Source organism: Calypte anna, chromosome 18 (assembly GCF_003957555.1).
Source record: "Calypte anna isolate BGI_N300 chromosome 18, bCalAnn1_v1.p, whole genome shotgun sequence".
In the NCBI taxonomy this organism is placed as follows: Eukaryota; Metazoa; Chordata; class Aves; order Apodiformes; family Trochilidae; genus Calypte; species Calypte anna.
This window is the reverse complement of record NC_044263.1, coordinates 978940-991740: the sequence shown is the minus strand read 5'-3', so window position 1 is coordinate 991740 and position 12801 is coordinate 978940. Positions and strand designations below refer to the sequence as shown.

The 12801-nt window shown below is 60.2% G+C and overlaps 1 protein-coding gene across 1 annotated transcript; it reads left to right on the top strand.

The window, feature by feature from the left end:
* The first annotated feature begins 359 nt into the window (after positions 1–359).
* CEP131 (centrosomal protein 131) lies at positions 360–12515 on the top strand. Its single transcript, XM_030462052.1, has 27 exons — positions 360–428; positions 998–1195; positions 1852–1937; positions 2562–2676; positions 2761–2879; positions 3022–3135; positions 3245–3418; positions 3670–3787; positions 4527–4643; positions 5238–5403; positions 5523–5650; positions 5772–5954; positions 6262–6453; positions 6556–6693; positions 7267–7392; positions 7473–7589; positions 7891–7920; positions 8816–8918; positions 9176–9377; positions 9860–9955; positions 10073–10190; positions 10356–10430; positions 10517–10659; positions 10886–11063; positions 11171–11367; positions 12135–12195; positions 12284–12515. The coding sequence occupies exons 2-27, from the start codon at positions 1019–1021 to the stop codon at positions 12356–12358; spliced, it is 3348 nt and encodes a 1115-aa protein (XP_030317912.1). The 5' UTR covers positions 360–428; positions 998–1018; the 3' UTR covers positions 12359–12515.
* Positions 12516–12801: the final 286 nt, after the last annotated feature.

The following is a 12801-nucleotide window of genomic DNA, read 5'->3' as shown; positions in this document are numbered from 1 at the left end:
CCCCCTCTGCCCTGTACCAGGTCCCACCCCTCCGTGTAGGCCCCGCCCACCGATCCAAGCCCCTCCCACCCACTCAGGCCCCTCCTCCCTATCTTAAGCCACGCCCATCTTCCTCCGCCCCTTCTCCCGTCGCTCCTCCCCTCAACCAATCCCCGCTCGCCATCTCGCCCCGCCCCTCCCTCCCCATTGGCTGCCGCGCTCCTTTTCGCCCCTCCCATTGGCCGGGGCGGTGCGCGCGGTGCGGTGCGGGTAGGGAACGCGGGGGGTGCGCGGGGTGCGGGAATGGGGGGGGGAACGGGACCGGAACGGGACCCCCACCCACACCCTACTGCGGGGCCTCCTCCCCGCTCAGAGCCCTTCAGCCGTGCGGCCGCTCCGGGGGGCGGTGTTTGAGCCCTGGGGGGTTCCGGGGCCTGGAGAGCTCCGAGGTGCCGGGCTTGGGGGTCCTGGGGTGGTCGGGGTCCTGAGGGCCCCCTGGGGGTTTGGGGCTCGGGAGTCAGGGCCTGGGGGGTTGTTCCGTGGGGGGGTTGAGCTGTGGGGGTGTAAGCCTAAGGGGGGTGTGCTGGGAGCGGGTCGGTCCTGAGCCTTGGGTTCTGCGGGTCCTGGAGCTTGAGGTCCCAGGAGTTCGGGGCTGGGTGTCCCGGGCCTGAGCCCTGCTGGTTTCCATCGGGAGGTTTTTGTTTACCGGGGTTGTTGGGGTGAGGTGAGGAGGAGCCCTGGGGGGAATGAAGCCCGACCTGAGAGGTTGGATGGGTCTGGGGGTCACAGGATGTCCAGGAGCAGAGGGTGTGGGAAAGGGGCTCAGCCCTTCCCCAGCTGCACGGTGAGGAGACCACCAGGTCCTCTCCAGGCCTCGTGTCCAGGGCTGTTTGGCACACGGATCACGGGGGAAGGTGTTTTGTCCCCTTAGGAACCGGTGATAGCTCCGGTGTTTGCGTGTGGGTGGGTTGTGGGATGTGCTCCCCGTGCCCTCACTCCACTCGTGCTGTGCTTCCAGGGCCTCTCTCCCTGCTCCAGCATGAAGAGCAGCTGCAGCAGCTCCTCCGTCCCGGGTGCTGGTTCTGCCAGCACGGATCTGGTCCTGACGGGCCTCCCCATGCCGGTGTCCCGGCGCCCCGGCAGTGCCTCTCCCACCAAGCACATGGCACGCTCCATCTCTGTCACTGCTGACAGCAAAGCCAAGAGGAACGCTCTGGTGAGTCCTGGGGGCAGAGGTCCCGTGTCCCTTCGTCCCTCCTGCTGCTCGGGGCCAGGCTGTGTCTGCACAGCTCCAGGTTCTCCCTCCAAATCCAATCACTCTCAGCCATCAGCTGCTCCTCGGGTCTTCTCGACCCTGTAACTCTCAGGAGGGCAGCAGGCAAGCAGCAGGCTCCATCCTCTGTCCTTCCTTGCCCTTCACCTCCCTGTGCTGATTTCCTCCTGGAAAATCCCCAGGTCCTGGTATCTTCTGCCGGATCCCCTGGCACGTTCAGGCCCAGCCTGTGCCTGGCTGAGCACCCTCTGCTCCCAGGGGCTCAGCGGGAGCTTTGTGCTCTCGGGGCCTCTTTTCTGAGGTTTATTTCAGCAGAGTGAATGAGCCCCAGATACTTACAGGGCTCTGCTGAGATCCAGTGGCAGTCACTGCTGAGTAATCCCTGCTGCCCTGGCAGGCTCCCTGCTTGCTCCTTCCCAGGTAACCAGCAAATGGCAGACACATTGCTGCTGGCTCAGCAGCAGGAGCCTAAGAGGGAGCCAAGTGTCAGGGCTGTCTGGAGGGCTGTGTCAGGGTGCCTGACTGACGGGGGGAGCCCTCCTCATCTGAGCATCCCCACTCCTCAGCATCCCTGCTGAGCTCAGCTCTCTCCTCTGCAGGAAGATGCAGGATCCAGGGCCATGAACAACCTAAGGAGGTCCAGCAGCACCACCCAGGTGCCCCAGCGGGTCAGCAGTGCCTGCAGGTACAGCTCCTGCCCCCCCTCCCCTGGCTGGGATGCTGGGGAGCCCCACTGACTGTCTGACATCATCCCTGGTTACCTGGGGTAACCAGGGCCTTTCAAAAACCATACGTGAAGCTCTGCCAGGGTTTTTCAGGTGTGGAGGTCACTTGATTGGGATTTGGGGAAACAGAGTTTTTGCAAAACCCACTCAGGGTAATTCCAAGGGACAGGACAGCCCCTTACAACAGCCCCTCCTGGACCCTCTGGGCTGCACCTGGCTGTGTGAGGAGACCAACATTCTCCTCCTCTCTCTGGTGACCTCCTGGGTCTCCCTCAGAACCATTTCCTGTTCTCTTTCTGCTCCGTGCCCATCCCTTTAACTTGTTCCATCCCCACACATCACAAAATGCTCCACAGCTCTGGGCAAAACTGAACCACTGGTGGGGTTTGTGGCTGTGTGAGAATTGCCCAGCCCTCTCCTCCCCTGTCACACAGTACTGTGCCTCAGCTCTGAGTTCTCCATATTTCCAGCGTGTCTGGGTGCCAGCAGAGCAGGATCAGAGCTCTGCTATCACTGCTGTGTGAGATTAACTACAGAACATTTGTTCTCTCCTCCTCTTGGCCTTCCCTGGGTCCGGGCTAAAGCCCAGAGCAGAGCAGAGACTTCCTGAGCCTCTTTGAGAGCAGTTCTGGGGGAAGAAAGAAGCCAACGGGTCTGAGCAAAACTTCCCCAGAAAAGAAAACCACTTGGAACATCTTGGTGAGGACGGGGACATCCTGGGGTGGGTGGGCTGTCAGCTCTGCTTGCTGGTGAGGAAGGAGATTTGGTGCTTATCCCTGGCAGGATGATCAGCCACAAGTGTTCCCGGGCCCCTCCAGCTCCTGTGGGGCTGAGCCACCAGCAGGAATGAGGAGGAAGGAAAGCACCGTGCTGCTGGCAGCCAACTTCACTGCCAACAACAGGTGGGAACTGGAGCTGGTCTGGTGCTGGGAGCAGCTACACCCAGGAAGGGATCCGGGCAGGGGAGGGGGAGTGCCGGGTGGTCACGGGTGGGTTGGGGGTTGTCCAGCGGGTCCTAATGCTTTGTTTTCTCTCCTCAAAAAGGAGCAACAAGGGCGCGATGGGCAACTGTGTCACCACCATGGTGCACAACAACTACTGCACTGCTGAGAAGGGCCCCGTGCCCAAGAGCTCCAACCAGGCCCCCAGCTCCCTCAAGTACGTCTGGGAAGGAGCTGGCTCGGGGGCCGTGCCCCCCTTGCCTTCTCCTGCAGGTGTGTCAGGGATGGGGCTGGGTGGTGCTGAGCAGCTTCATCTTTTCCCATAGCAACGCTGTCAAAGCCACCTCGAATGAGGAGGGTGAGAGCAGCAGCTTGGCCAAGTCCCAGAAGAACTTCTCCAGCAACAACATCATGACCCGCAACAACAACAGCAGCAGCAGCAGTGGGGGTGGGGGTGGCCTCCCCCGCAGGAAGGAGGTGACCGAGGAGGAGGCAGAGAGGTGAGATGGAGCTGGTGGGGAGAGGCAGGAGGACAGTGCTGGGTGGAGGGGGGAGCTCGGGGGGAGCTGGTCCTGTTTGAGGGGTTCCAGACTCCTCTCGTGGCTGAGTGACCCTCCCCGACTCTTGCCTCTGCGCTTTGAGTTCCTCCCTCCCAAAAAAAGTCAGTTTGGGAAATTTCCTCCTGGAGTCAGGGTGTGAGGGGACAGATCCCAATGCCCTGGGCTGGCGCTGACCCTCCCTGTGCCCTCAGGTTCATCCAGCAGGTGAACCTGGCTGCTGTCACCATCCAGCGCTGGTACCGCCGGCACTCGCAGCGGCGCAGGGCGGCAGCGGCGGCACTGGGGCGGTTGTTGGCTTCCAAAAGAGAGGTGAGTCCTGTCCCTGGCCTCTGACACCGACCCTTCCCACACCCCTGTCCCCTCACCTTCCTCATGAGGGAATTCCAGTAGCTTTAACCCAAACCCAAGCTCTCGGAGATGGGAGGGCTTTGACTCCACAGCCTCTCCAGAGAGCCGGGGTGGGTTCTGTGCCACCAGAGCTGTGCTGGTCAGGCAGGGGGGTGCCCAGGTTGGGTTCAGCCTGGGAGCTCAGCACTGCTGGGTTCTGGTGTTCAGCTCCCTTCAGTGTGGGCAGGCAGGTGCTTGGCAGCAGCAGCACAAACCCTGCAGAATTCTTACAGGAATTCTTCCTGTCTGGGACGGGCTGGTGGCTGGAGGAGGGATGTCCCAGCTCATCACAGTAAATCACTAATGAGCTGGCTGAGTAGAGTGAGGAGTCATCTGCAGCTATTTGTGTTACTTTGTGTTTAATTATTTATGCCAATAACGAAAAGCACCAGGCTGCTCTGGCATGTGAGAGTCTATTTTTAAGCCTTGTCTCCTCGGTGGTTTCAGGCCCAGGTGACTGGCAGTTGCACTGAGTATCTAGAGAAAACAAACTGCTCTGGAGGAGAACTTTCCTGAGGGCTTTTACCATCCCAGTGGGAAGGATTGGGGTGGGGGGATCCTGGATGTGGGGTGACCCCGGGTGCTATGTGCCCTTTCCCTCTGCTGTGGGCGGTGGGTGCTGGAGGGCTCTCCATGACACTGGGACCCTCCTCTCTGGAAGGAAAGGCAGCAGCAGGTGCAGGAAGGGAATATCCTGGATTTGCACGAGAGGAAGGACGAGGAACGCAGGAAGATCCGAGAGGAGAAGGCCCGGCTGGCCCGGCACGCTGCCATCCAGGTGGGGAAGAAGCAAGATCAGTCTGTGGGCATCCTCCTGCAGCAAGCAGACCTCTCCCTCTCCTCTCCCCCTTTCTGGGAGCTTTGCACAAAGCAGAGTTGGAGTTGGCCTTGGATGTGAAGTGTTCCCTTGGGGAGCTGGAGGTGCCACAGAGCCATTTCCCACTGGGCTCCTGCCAAGCCTTGGCAGCTCATTGGGAGCTCGTGGAGACAGTGCTGCTTTCCCTCTGGTTTAGGGGAAAAGGAGGAGCATGCTGGAATGGGCAGGCTGTGACTGCAGCTCCTTGGGGTGCCCCAGAAAGGGGGGACCCTCCTGGAGAGTGGGATCCTTCCAGGGTGGGCTGAGCACCTCTGTGTCCTTGCCCTGTTCCTGCAGCCCTTTGTGGAGCAGCAGAGGACACTGTGTGGGGACATGTGAACAGCCCTCAGCCAGCTGCTCCCAGCAGAGCTCTGGTCCCTGTGCTCCAGAACTGTCCTTGTTAACCCTTCAGCAGCAGGCAGGGGGGTTGCTGCAGTCTCACTGAAAGCAGTGCAGGAATGTGTCACTGCACACTCCGTGCTGGGCAGGAGACTGATCACTTGTCTGTCCCCACAGGAACTGCACCAGAAAAGGGCCCAGAAAGTCTCGGATGCAAAGCACTTGGCAGAAGAGGAGGTTGGGCTGGGGAAGGAGAGCAGACGGGTAGTAAAGAAGAAGCCTGCCAAGCCTGCCCCTGCCAGCCCTGGTCCTGCTGGCAGTGTCACCAAGGCCAATAATGCTGGTGAGTCCCTTGGGCAGCTCCTTGCTGCTTTTGGAGCAGTGTGTGCCATGGGGAAGGAGGAGAAGGCTGTTGGGGTGGCTCTGGGGAGCTGGTTTCAAGGGGCTGGTTGTTGTTGCTAGTGCCTGAGCCCAGTCTGGTTCCTGCAGAGGCCAATTTCCACTCGGTAGCTGTGGAGCCAGAAGAAAGCAGCCTGGCAGAGCTGAGCTCCCAGCCCTCACGGGACCCCAGGGCAGAGGATAAGCTGCAGGTGGGTGTGCTGGGGGTCCTGGCACCAGCCCTTTTGCCAGGATGTCTGTGCAGCCTTGGGTGACGCCTGGGGAGATCCAGCAGAGCGTTCTGCTGCCAGGAGCTGTTCTCTTCTCCCCTAGGATGTGAGCTCCAGGGAGCTGGGTGGCGAGGAGCTGGAGCCGGTGGTGGGAGCTGCCAGCAGGGCGCAGTCCAAGGTGACGCTCAGTGAGCTGCTGGACACCCTGCGGCTGCTGGAGGAGGAGCCAGAGCTGCTGCCCCCACCGAAGCTCTTCAGAAAGGAGAGATACGCCTGGGCAGAGGGGGTGAGCAGAGGGCTGAGGCTGGTCACAGCTAGGGCTTACCCAGAGAGAGAAGGTTCCTCGCGTGTCCTGGCCCTTGCTGGGTGGTGGAGGGGAGCAGTGCTGTTGGTTCAGTGCTGCAGGAGGAGTTTGGTGCAGTTGGGGCTTGAGTGTCCACAGGGAGCAGCAGAACCACCCGGGGGGTTGTGGTGGAAGAGCAGAGGATGAGGCTGGTTACTGGAGGGCTGGGATCCTGTGGTGGAGCAGAGCCAGCACCTCCTCTCCTGAGCCTTCTCCTGGGGGCTCATTCCCGGCTGTGTCTGCCCTGCAGGAGCCCAGCTCCAACTCCCTGACTGCTGATAACCTGGAGAAGTTTGGGAAGCTGAACCACTCGCCGGGGGTCCCGGAGGATGGGGCCCTGCTCTCTGAGGCCAAGCTCCAAAGCATAATCAGTTTTCTGGATGAGATGGAGAAGTCAGAACAGGAGAGGCCCAGGTCAGCTGCCTCGGCCACGCAGCGGGAGGTGAGAGCCCAGCCCTGTCAGAGGAAGGGTCCCCCCTATCTCCTCGTCCTGGTTCTGGGGCGTTCCCCACCACCCTCTAAGCTTTTTTCCCTGCCGTGGCAGGGTCTCCTCTCCGAGGAGGAGCTGGCACATTTGGAGCAAGCCTCAGCTGTTGCCACGGAGGTGACAAGCTCCATCGTGAGGCTGAAGCTGGAAGTGGAGGAGAAGAAGAGAGCCATCAGCCTGCTGCAGACTGCCCTGGTGAGGAGCCCCATGTGCTTGAGGCCAAGAGCCCTCAGCAGATGTTCCTTGGGGCAGCGGCTCCAGAAGCACAAGATCAGGGCTTTGGGAGGAGGATTTCCCACCCGTGTCCCTGCAGAGCACTGCAGGGTGCCCAAAGCTTTGTGCTGAGGAGCTGAAGGGCTGGGGGCTGCCAGACACACTGCAATCCCTGTCACTGTTAGTGTGGGAAATATCTGCAAGGTCCTCCCAGTCTGGTGTGGGCTTGTCTCCAACTTTTCCATGCTATCCTTCTGACTGAAAAACCTTTCTCAAACTCCCGTCCTTGGGAGGTGCCTGGCTCGTCCCAAAGCCCTCGATCAGGACCTGGGTGAACTCTTTTCTCATGTCCCACGGGGACTTGGGTGTTCTTGCTGGCAGCAAGGCAGGAGGTGAGCCCCTGAGAGTGCCAAGGGTGTTGCTGTAGCTCTGTTCCTCCTTGTTCTGGCTCAACAGTACCCTCCAGGTTTGGTAGTTACCTCTGGCACACGTGCTGGGGCTGCTGTCACTTCTCCCTCTGATGCCTGGTGGCTGTTTCTCCCCTGCACCCAAAAGGCTCAGCAGAGAGAACTGACAGACCGACATGTCAAACAGACTGAGAAGGAGCTCAGCCACCAGCTGAGGCTGCAGAGGGAGCAGTATGAGGCAGCCATCCAGAGGCATCTCACCTTCATCGACCAGGTGACCTCCCAGCCCCAGCCCGGGATGCTGCTGCTGAGGATCTGCCCATGTTCCTGACACCTTTCCCTTGCCCTGCCCAGCTCATCGATGATAAGAAGGTGCTGAGTGAGAAGTGTGAGGCTGTGGTAGCTGAGCTGAAACAGGTGGACCAGAAGTACAGCAAGAAGATCACACAGATGCAGGAGCAGCACGAGCTGGTGAGGGGATGGGGAAGGTGGGGAAAGTGGGAAAGGAGAGGAGCCGTGGCTGGAATTGGTTGGTTTTGCTCAAACAGGGCCTCTGCCTGGAGCAGTGGGGTCTGTCCCACCTCGGTGGGCCCTGTTCCTTCTGAGGGACCCTTCTCTGCATGGAGCTTTGTCCTGGCCCCCAAGGGGCTGCTGTCCTTTGCTGCCCAGAGCAGACTCTTCTTCTCTCCCCTGTGACTCTCCTCCCTCCCTCTCTCCCCTGTGACTCTGCTATTCCCTTTCTCTCTCCATCCCCTCCTTTCTTTCTCCCCAGGTCTGGCGCACTTTGGGCCCCTTTTGTGAGGTAAATGTGATCTTTCCTCTGCTCTTTTTTGTGCCTTTCCCTTCTGCTGTCACACCCAGACCTGTCCCGGCCCCAGAGCTGGGCTGGGCTCTGCAGCAGGGTCAGTCCTTTGTCCCAACCATGGCTCAGCTGCTCCTCCAGGTTCTCTCTGTCTTCCCATGCTGATTTTCCTGCTCTTTTTTTCCCCTAAGAGTGATTCCTGGGCTGTGCTATTCCCCACTCCTCTCCACACAGTGTTGGGTGTCCTGCCACCCCAGAGCTGTGACATGTCCCCTGTCCTGCACATGGTCATCAGCTGCTGGTCCTGAAACAGAGCTGTTTCTGGCCAGGATGGGCTCTCCATTGTGGTAGAGGGCTTCACCTGGTTTTTGCCAATGGGATGCTGGGGAAATGCTCCCTGGGCAGCAGGGCCTGGGTGTTCTGCAGCTTTTTTGCTGGAGAAGAGAGCTGAGGAGGTCGATGTGGGCAGAGGAGGTGAGAGCAGTGGTGGTGCCTGGGATGCATGGCCTTGAGGCCTTGCAGTTTCAAAGATTGCTTGGACTGTGGTGGTACCACGGTGTCAGGAGGTCTGTCTGTCTGTCTGTCTGTCCTCCTGCCAGAGGGTGTTTCAGGACCCTTGGCAGCTCTCGTTCCTGTTCCTCTCTGCAGGGGCTGCCATGTCTCAGGCAGTGGATCCTTCCCAAGGGTTTTTCTCCATCTCATAAGAGAGGAGAAGGCCCTAGGGGAGCATGGGGCTGCTCCCCTGTACTGGGAGGACACTCCTGGCAGGGCTGGGGGATCCCTCTGTGCACAGCTTGGGCCTCAGCATCTTCCCTTACCACAGCCAGGCTCCCAGGCTGGCAGGGGTTTTCTCCCTTTGCACATCTCTGAAGATTTTCCATTTTCTTCCAAACAGGAGATTAAGAAACTGAAGGAAGTGATGAGTGCCACTGAGAAAATCCGTCGGGAGAAGTGGATTGATGAGAAAACCAAAAAGATCAAAGAAATCACTGTGAAAGGTACGGGCACCTTCTCTCAGCAGTGTCTGGAGCTGGGCTGGTGCAGGGATTTTATCCCTGCTGGTCCTGGAGAAGGGATTGTGATGGAGGGAGGTGCTGGCAGGGGCAGCCTCTGCTCTCTGGGTAGGTGCTGGAGGGGCAGAAGCCCCCGTGTGCTCTCTTCCCCTTTTTACCAGCCCCTCTTTGCTAAGTTGGTGTGTTCACCAGCTGGGCTCACCCCTGAGGCTGAGCAGTAACTCTCCTTCCCACTGCCCCAGGGCTGGAGCCAGAGATCCAGAAGCTGATTGCCAAGCACAAGCAGGACATCAGGAAGCTGAAGATGCTGCACGAGGCTGAGCTGCTGCAGCTGGACGAGCAGGCAGCCCGGCGCTACGACCGGCAGGCAGAGGAGCTGCGGGGGCTGCTGGAGAGGGAGAGGGAGGAGCAGAGCCAGAGGGAGAGGGAGCTGGCCCGGCAGAGGTATGGTGTCACCAGGGGGCATGGGGAGTGGTCTGGGGCTCTACCACCCACATGCAGCAATTCATAACCCAGGGAGCATCCCCTTTCTCTCCACCAGCCCTGAGGTGGGAGATGCCAGAGAACCAGGGGTGTCCTCCAGCATCAGTCTGGGGGTTGGTCTCTTCTCTCTAGTGATAAGCTACAGGGAGAGAGGAAACTTGTCCTCAAGTTGTGACAGGGGAGGTTTAGGTTGGATATTAGAAGAAACTTGTTAAAGTTTCTGGCACAGGCTGCCTGGGGTGGTGGTGGAGTCACCATCCTTGGAGGAGTTTAGCAGCCATGTAGATGTGGTGCTCAGGGTCTGGGCTAGTGGTTGGACTCGATGACATTTATTGTCTTTTCCAACCATCAGGATTGTGTGAATCCCCTGGCTGGCCTGGAGGGGTGGGATGGGGCAGGGTGGGGAGGTGGTGTACACATGGCTGAGGCCGTGCTGCCCACAGGTGTGAGCAGGAGGAGCAGGAGCTGCAGCAGCAGCGGCGCCGGCTCTATGCCGAGGTGGCCGAGGAGAAGGAGAGGCTCAGCCAGCAAGCGGCCAGGTGAGAGGGGCTGGAGGGGAGGACACAGCTTCCCCAGGCCGGGTTGCAGTGGGAAGAGGGTCTGGAGTCCCAGGAGGGGCCGTGATGGGTGTTGGGAGCTGTGGTGTGTGCGGGCAGGCAGCGAGCGGAGGTGGAGGAGCTGCGGCGGCAGCTGGAGGCCAGCAGCTTGGCTGTCACCAGGGCTCTGAAGGAGGAGTACATCAAGGAGAAGGAGGAGCAGGAGAGGCGCCATCAGGTCTGGTTTTCCCCTGGCATCTGTGTGACCCGGGTGGTCATTCTTGGGTGTGGTGGGTCTGGCACCCAGTGTGTGGCTGCCGCTGAGCCCCCTGCCCCTGGTGGGGTGGTCCTGGGGGGCTGCTCCCAGCTGGAACTGAGCTGTTGTCCTCCTGTTTCTCCACAGGCAGAAATCAAGGTGCTGAAGGACCGACTGGAGATGGAGAGGCAAGCCTGGGAGGCCAACTACGTGAAGAAGGAGGTAATGGCAAAGGCTGGCCTTCTCCAGAGGTGCCACCTTTGGGTTCAGTGAGGGATGGAGGCAACGTTTGGGATCTGGGTCCCCAGGAAGCCTGGCTGCTCTCCCGGGAGCGGGAGCTGCGGGAGGAGGTGAGGAAGGAGAGAGACAAAGAGATCGAGTTGGTGATCCAGCGCCTGGAGGCTGACATGTCCTCTGCCAAGGAGGAGTGTGAGAGGGCAGCAGAGAACAGGTGAGGGAGGAGGGAGCCTGTGAGTCCCAGCCCTGAGTCCTGCTCACCCCTCCAGCAAGCCCTGGGTGCTGCAGCCCATGGGGGTGAGCAGGAAGGAGGGGCTGAGCTGGGGGCAGTTTCCTCCCATTGCTGCTGTGTTGTGGTGGCTCCTGTAGTATGGAGGTGGCTGGGGATGGTCCCTGTGGTGCTGGGCTGAGCCAGACTGCCCGTCCTTTCCTTCTGTTAGGATTAAAAGGATCCGAGACAAGTATGAGGTGGAGCTCCAGGAGCTGGAGAGGTCTGAGAGAAAGCTGCAGGAACGTTGCAATGAGCTGAAGGGGCGTTTGGCAGAGCTGGAAGGGGAGAGCATCCGTCTGCAGGGCCTGCTGAAGCACAAGGAGCAGGAGGTGGAGGAGATACAGAAGGTGGGTGGGGAGCAGAGCCTTTGAGGCTCTGGTTCCTCTCTGCTCCATCCCCCTGCATCATCCTGTCCCTGCCAGTGCCTTGGTGTCACCCCTCTGCCCTGCTGCAGGTGAGGGACCAGCTGGCCCAGGAGCGGAGCAGCTTGGCAGAGGTGATCAGGCAGGAGTTTGCTGACAGGCTGGTGGGGACAGAGGAGGAGAACAAGAGGCTAAAGGCAGAGATGGCAGAGATGAGAGCCCGGCAGCGCCTGGAGCTGGACAGGATCCTGCGGGAGAAGGACCAGGAGCTGGAGGAGGTTCACAGGAGGTGAGGCTGCCTGGGTGCATTGCAGCAGTGTCTGCAGTGCTGTGACCTCGGGTCCTGCTGGGGCAAAACGGGCAGTGGAGTCTCACCCGGGCTGGCTGCCTGCTCAGCCCCTCTCCAGCCTCTGCCCCTTGTGACTTCCAGCCTGCTCTGTGTCATCCTGTCCCCAGGGCTGCTCCCTTGTGTGCCTGGGGACACCAGTGGGCAGCTGGAGCAGCCAGTGTGAGGTCTGCTGGCTGGGGCCGGCTGGTGTTTGTATGAGCACACAGAGCTCCCTGGTGTCTCCAGGAGGGTTCCCACTCTAAGAGCCAAGGTCATGCCTTGAGTATGGGATGTAGAGGATCCCTTTTCCCCTCCCCTACAGCCTGGCAAGGGCTGGAGCATGGTCTGGTGTGCTGAGAGCCAGGGGGAAGAGTCCAGCCACGAGGCAGCAACCATGGGCTTGAGAAACGAGAAGAAACTTAAACTCCCTCCCTGTGGTCCTGTTAATTAATTAAGTCTTGTGAAGCGAATGTCCCCTTCTTCCTTAAATGACTCAATCCAAACTGCATCAGGCTCATCAAGGGAACCAATGTGCTCATGGTGTGTTACAGCAGCCTCAGACTGGAGCTGCTGCTCCTTGGGGGCAGAGGGAGAAAAGGGGCTGCACTCCCCCTGTGCCAAAATCACCCCCCTGGGGCATGGGGCCAGGCTGGTGTTTGGGAATGGGGGGTGTTTGGGAATGGGGTGTTTGGGAACGGGGTCCTCAGCCCCTGTGTCTCTGTGCTCAGGGTGAAGACTGCAGTGGTGAGGAAGGAGGAGAGCGTGAGCAGCCTTCGGAAGCAGTACGAGGTGAGTGAGGGGGGCAGCCCAGCCCAGCCCCCCCTGTCCCCTGCCACACAGTTCTGTCCCAGCTCTGCCCCCCTCTGCTCTCTTGCAGGCAGCTGTGCAGAGAGCCAACCACCTGGAAGCCCTCCTGGAGCAGCAGCGGAAGCAGCTGCTGGCCCCAAAATGACAAGTCCAGGCTGGGGGGGCTCAGAGGTGCTCGGGGGGAGCAGACACCTCTGGCCTCTCCCTTCCCTCCATCCTCATCCTGGTGCCATGAGCCCTCCTGGGGCACTCAGCACCCTTCAGGAGTTCAGTATTTTGACAATAAACCTCTGATTTCTACAGCCCTTCCTGTCCCTGGGGGAGGTGGGGGCTCCCCCGTGGGTACCGGTGTGTGTGGGTGTTTGACCACCTCTGCTCTGTCTACCCACACCACGAGGTCTCTCCCAGGGTGGGATGTGTGGATCCTGGGAGAGGCAGAACTTGGAGATTTTGAGGCTAGAGGAGGCTGAGCTGAGCACCCCCAGTTCCCGCTGGCCAGGCAGGGGGGTGTGGAGGTGGAAGCTGTCACCCAGCAGCCCAGGCACGTGGGTGCTGGCTCTGCCAGTCCCCAGCTCCCTGCTCTGCCCC

Coding starts and splice junctions, on each gene's coding strand:
- CEP131 (XM_030462052.1), top strand. CDS start 1,019: ATGAAGAGCAGCTGCAGCAGCTCCTCCGTCCCGGGTGCTGGTTCTGCC. Junction 10,431..10,516: donor CCAACTACGTGAAGAAGGAG/GTAATGGCAAAG, acceptor CTGGGTCCCCAG/GAAGCCTGGCTGCTCTCCCG. Junction 10,660..10,885: donor GAGAGGGCAGCAGAGAACAG/GTGAGGGAGGAG, acceptor TCCTTCTGTTAG/GATTAAAAGGATCCGAGACA.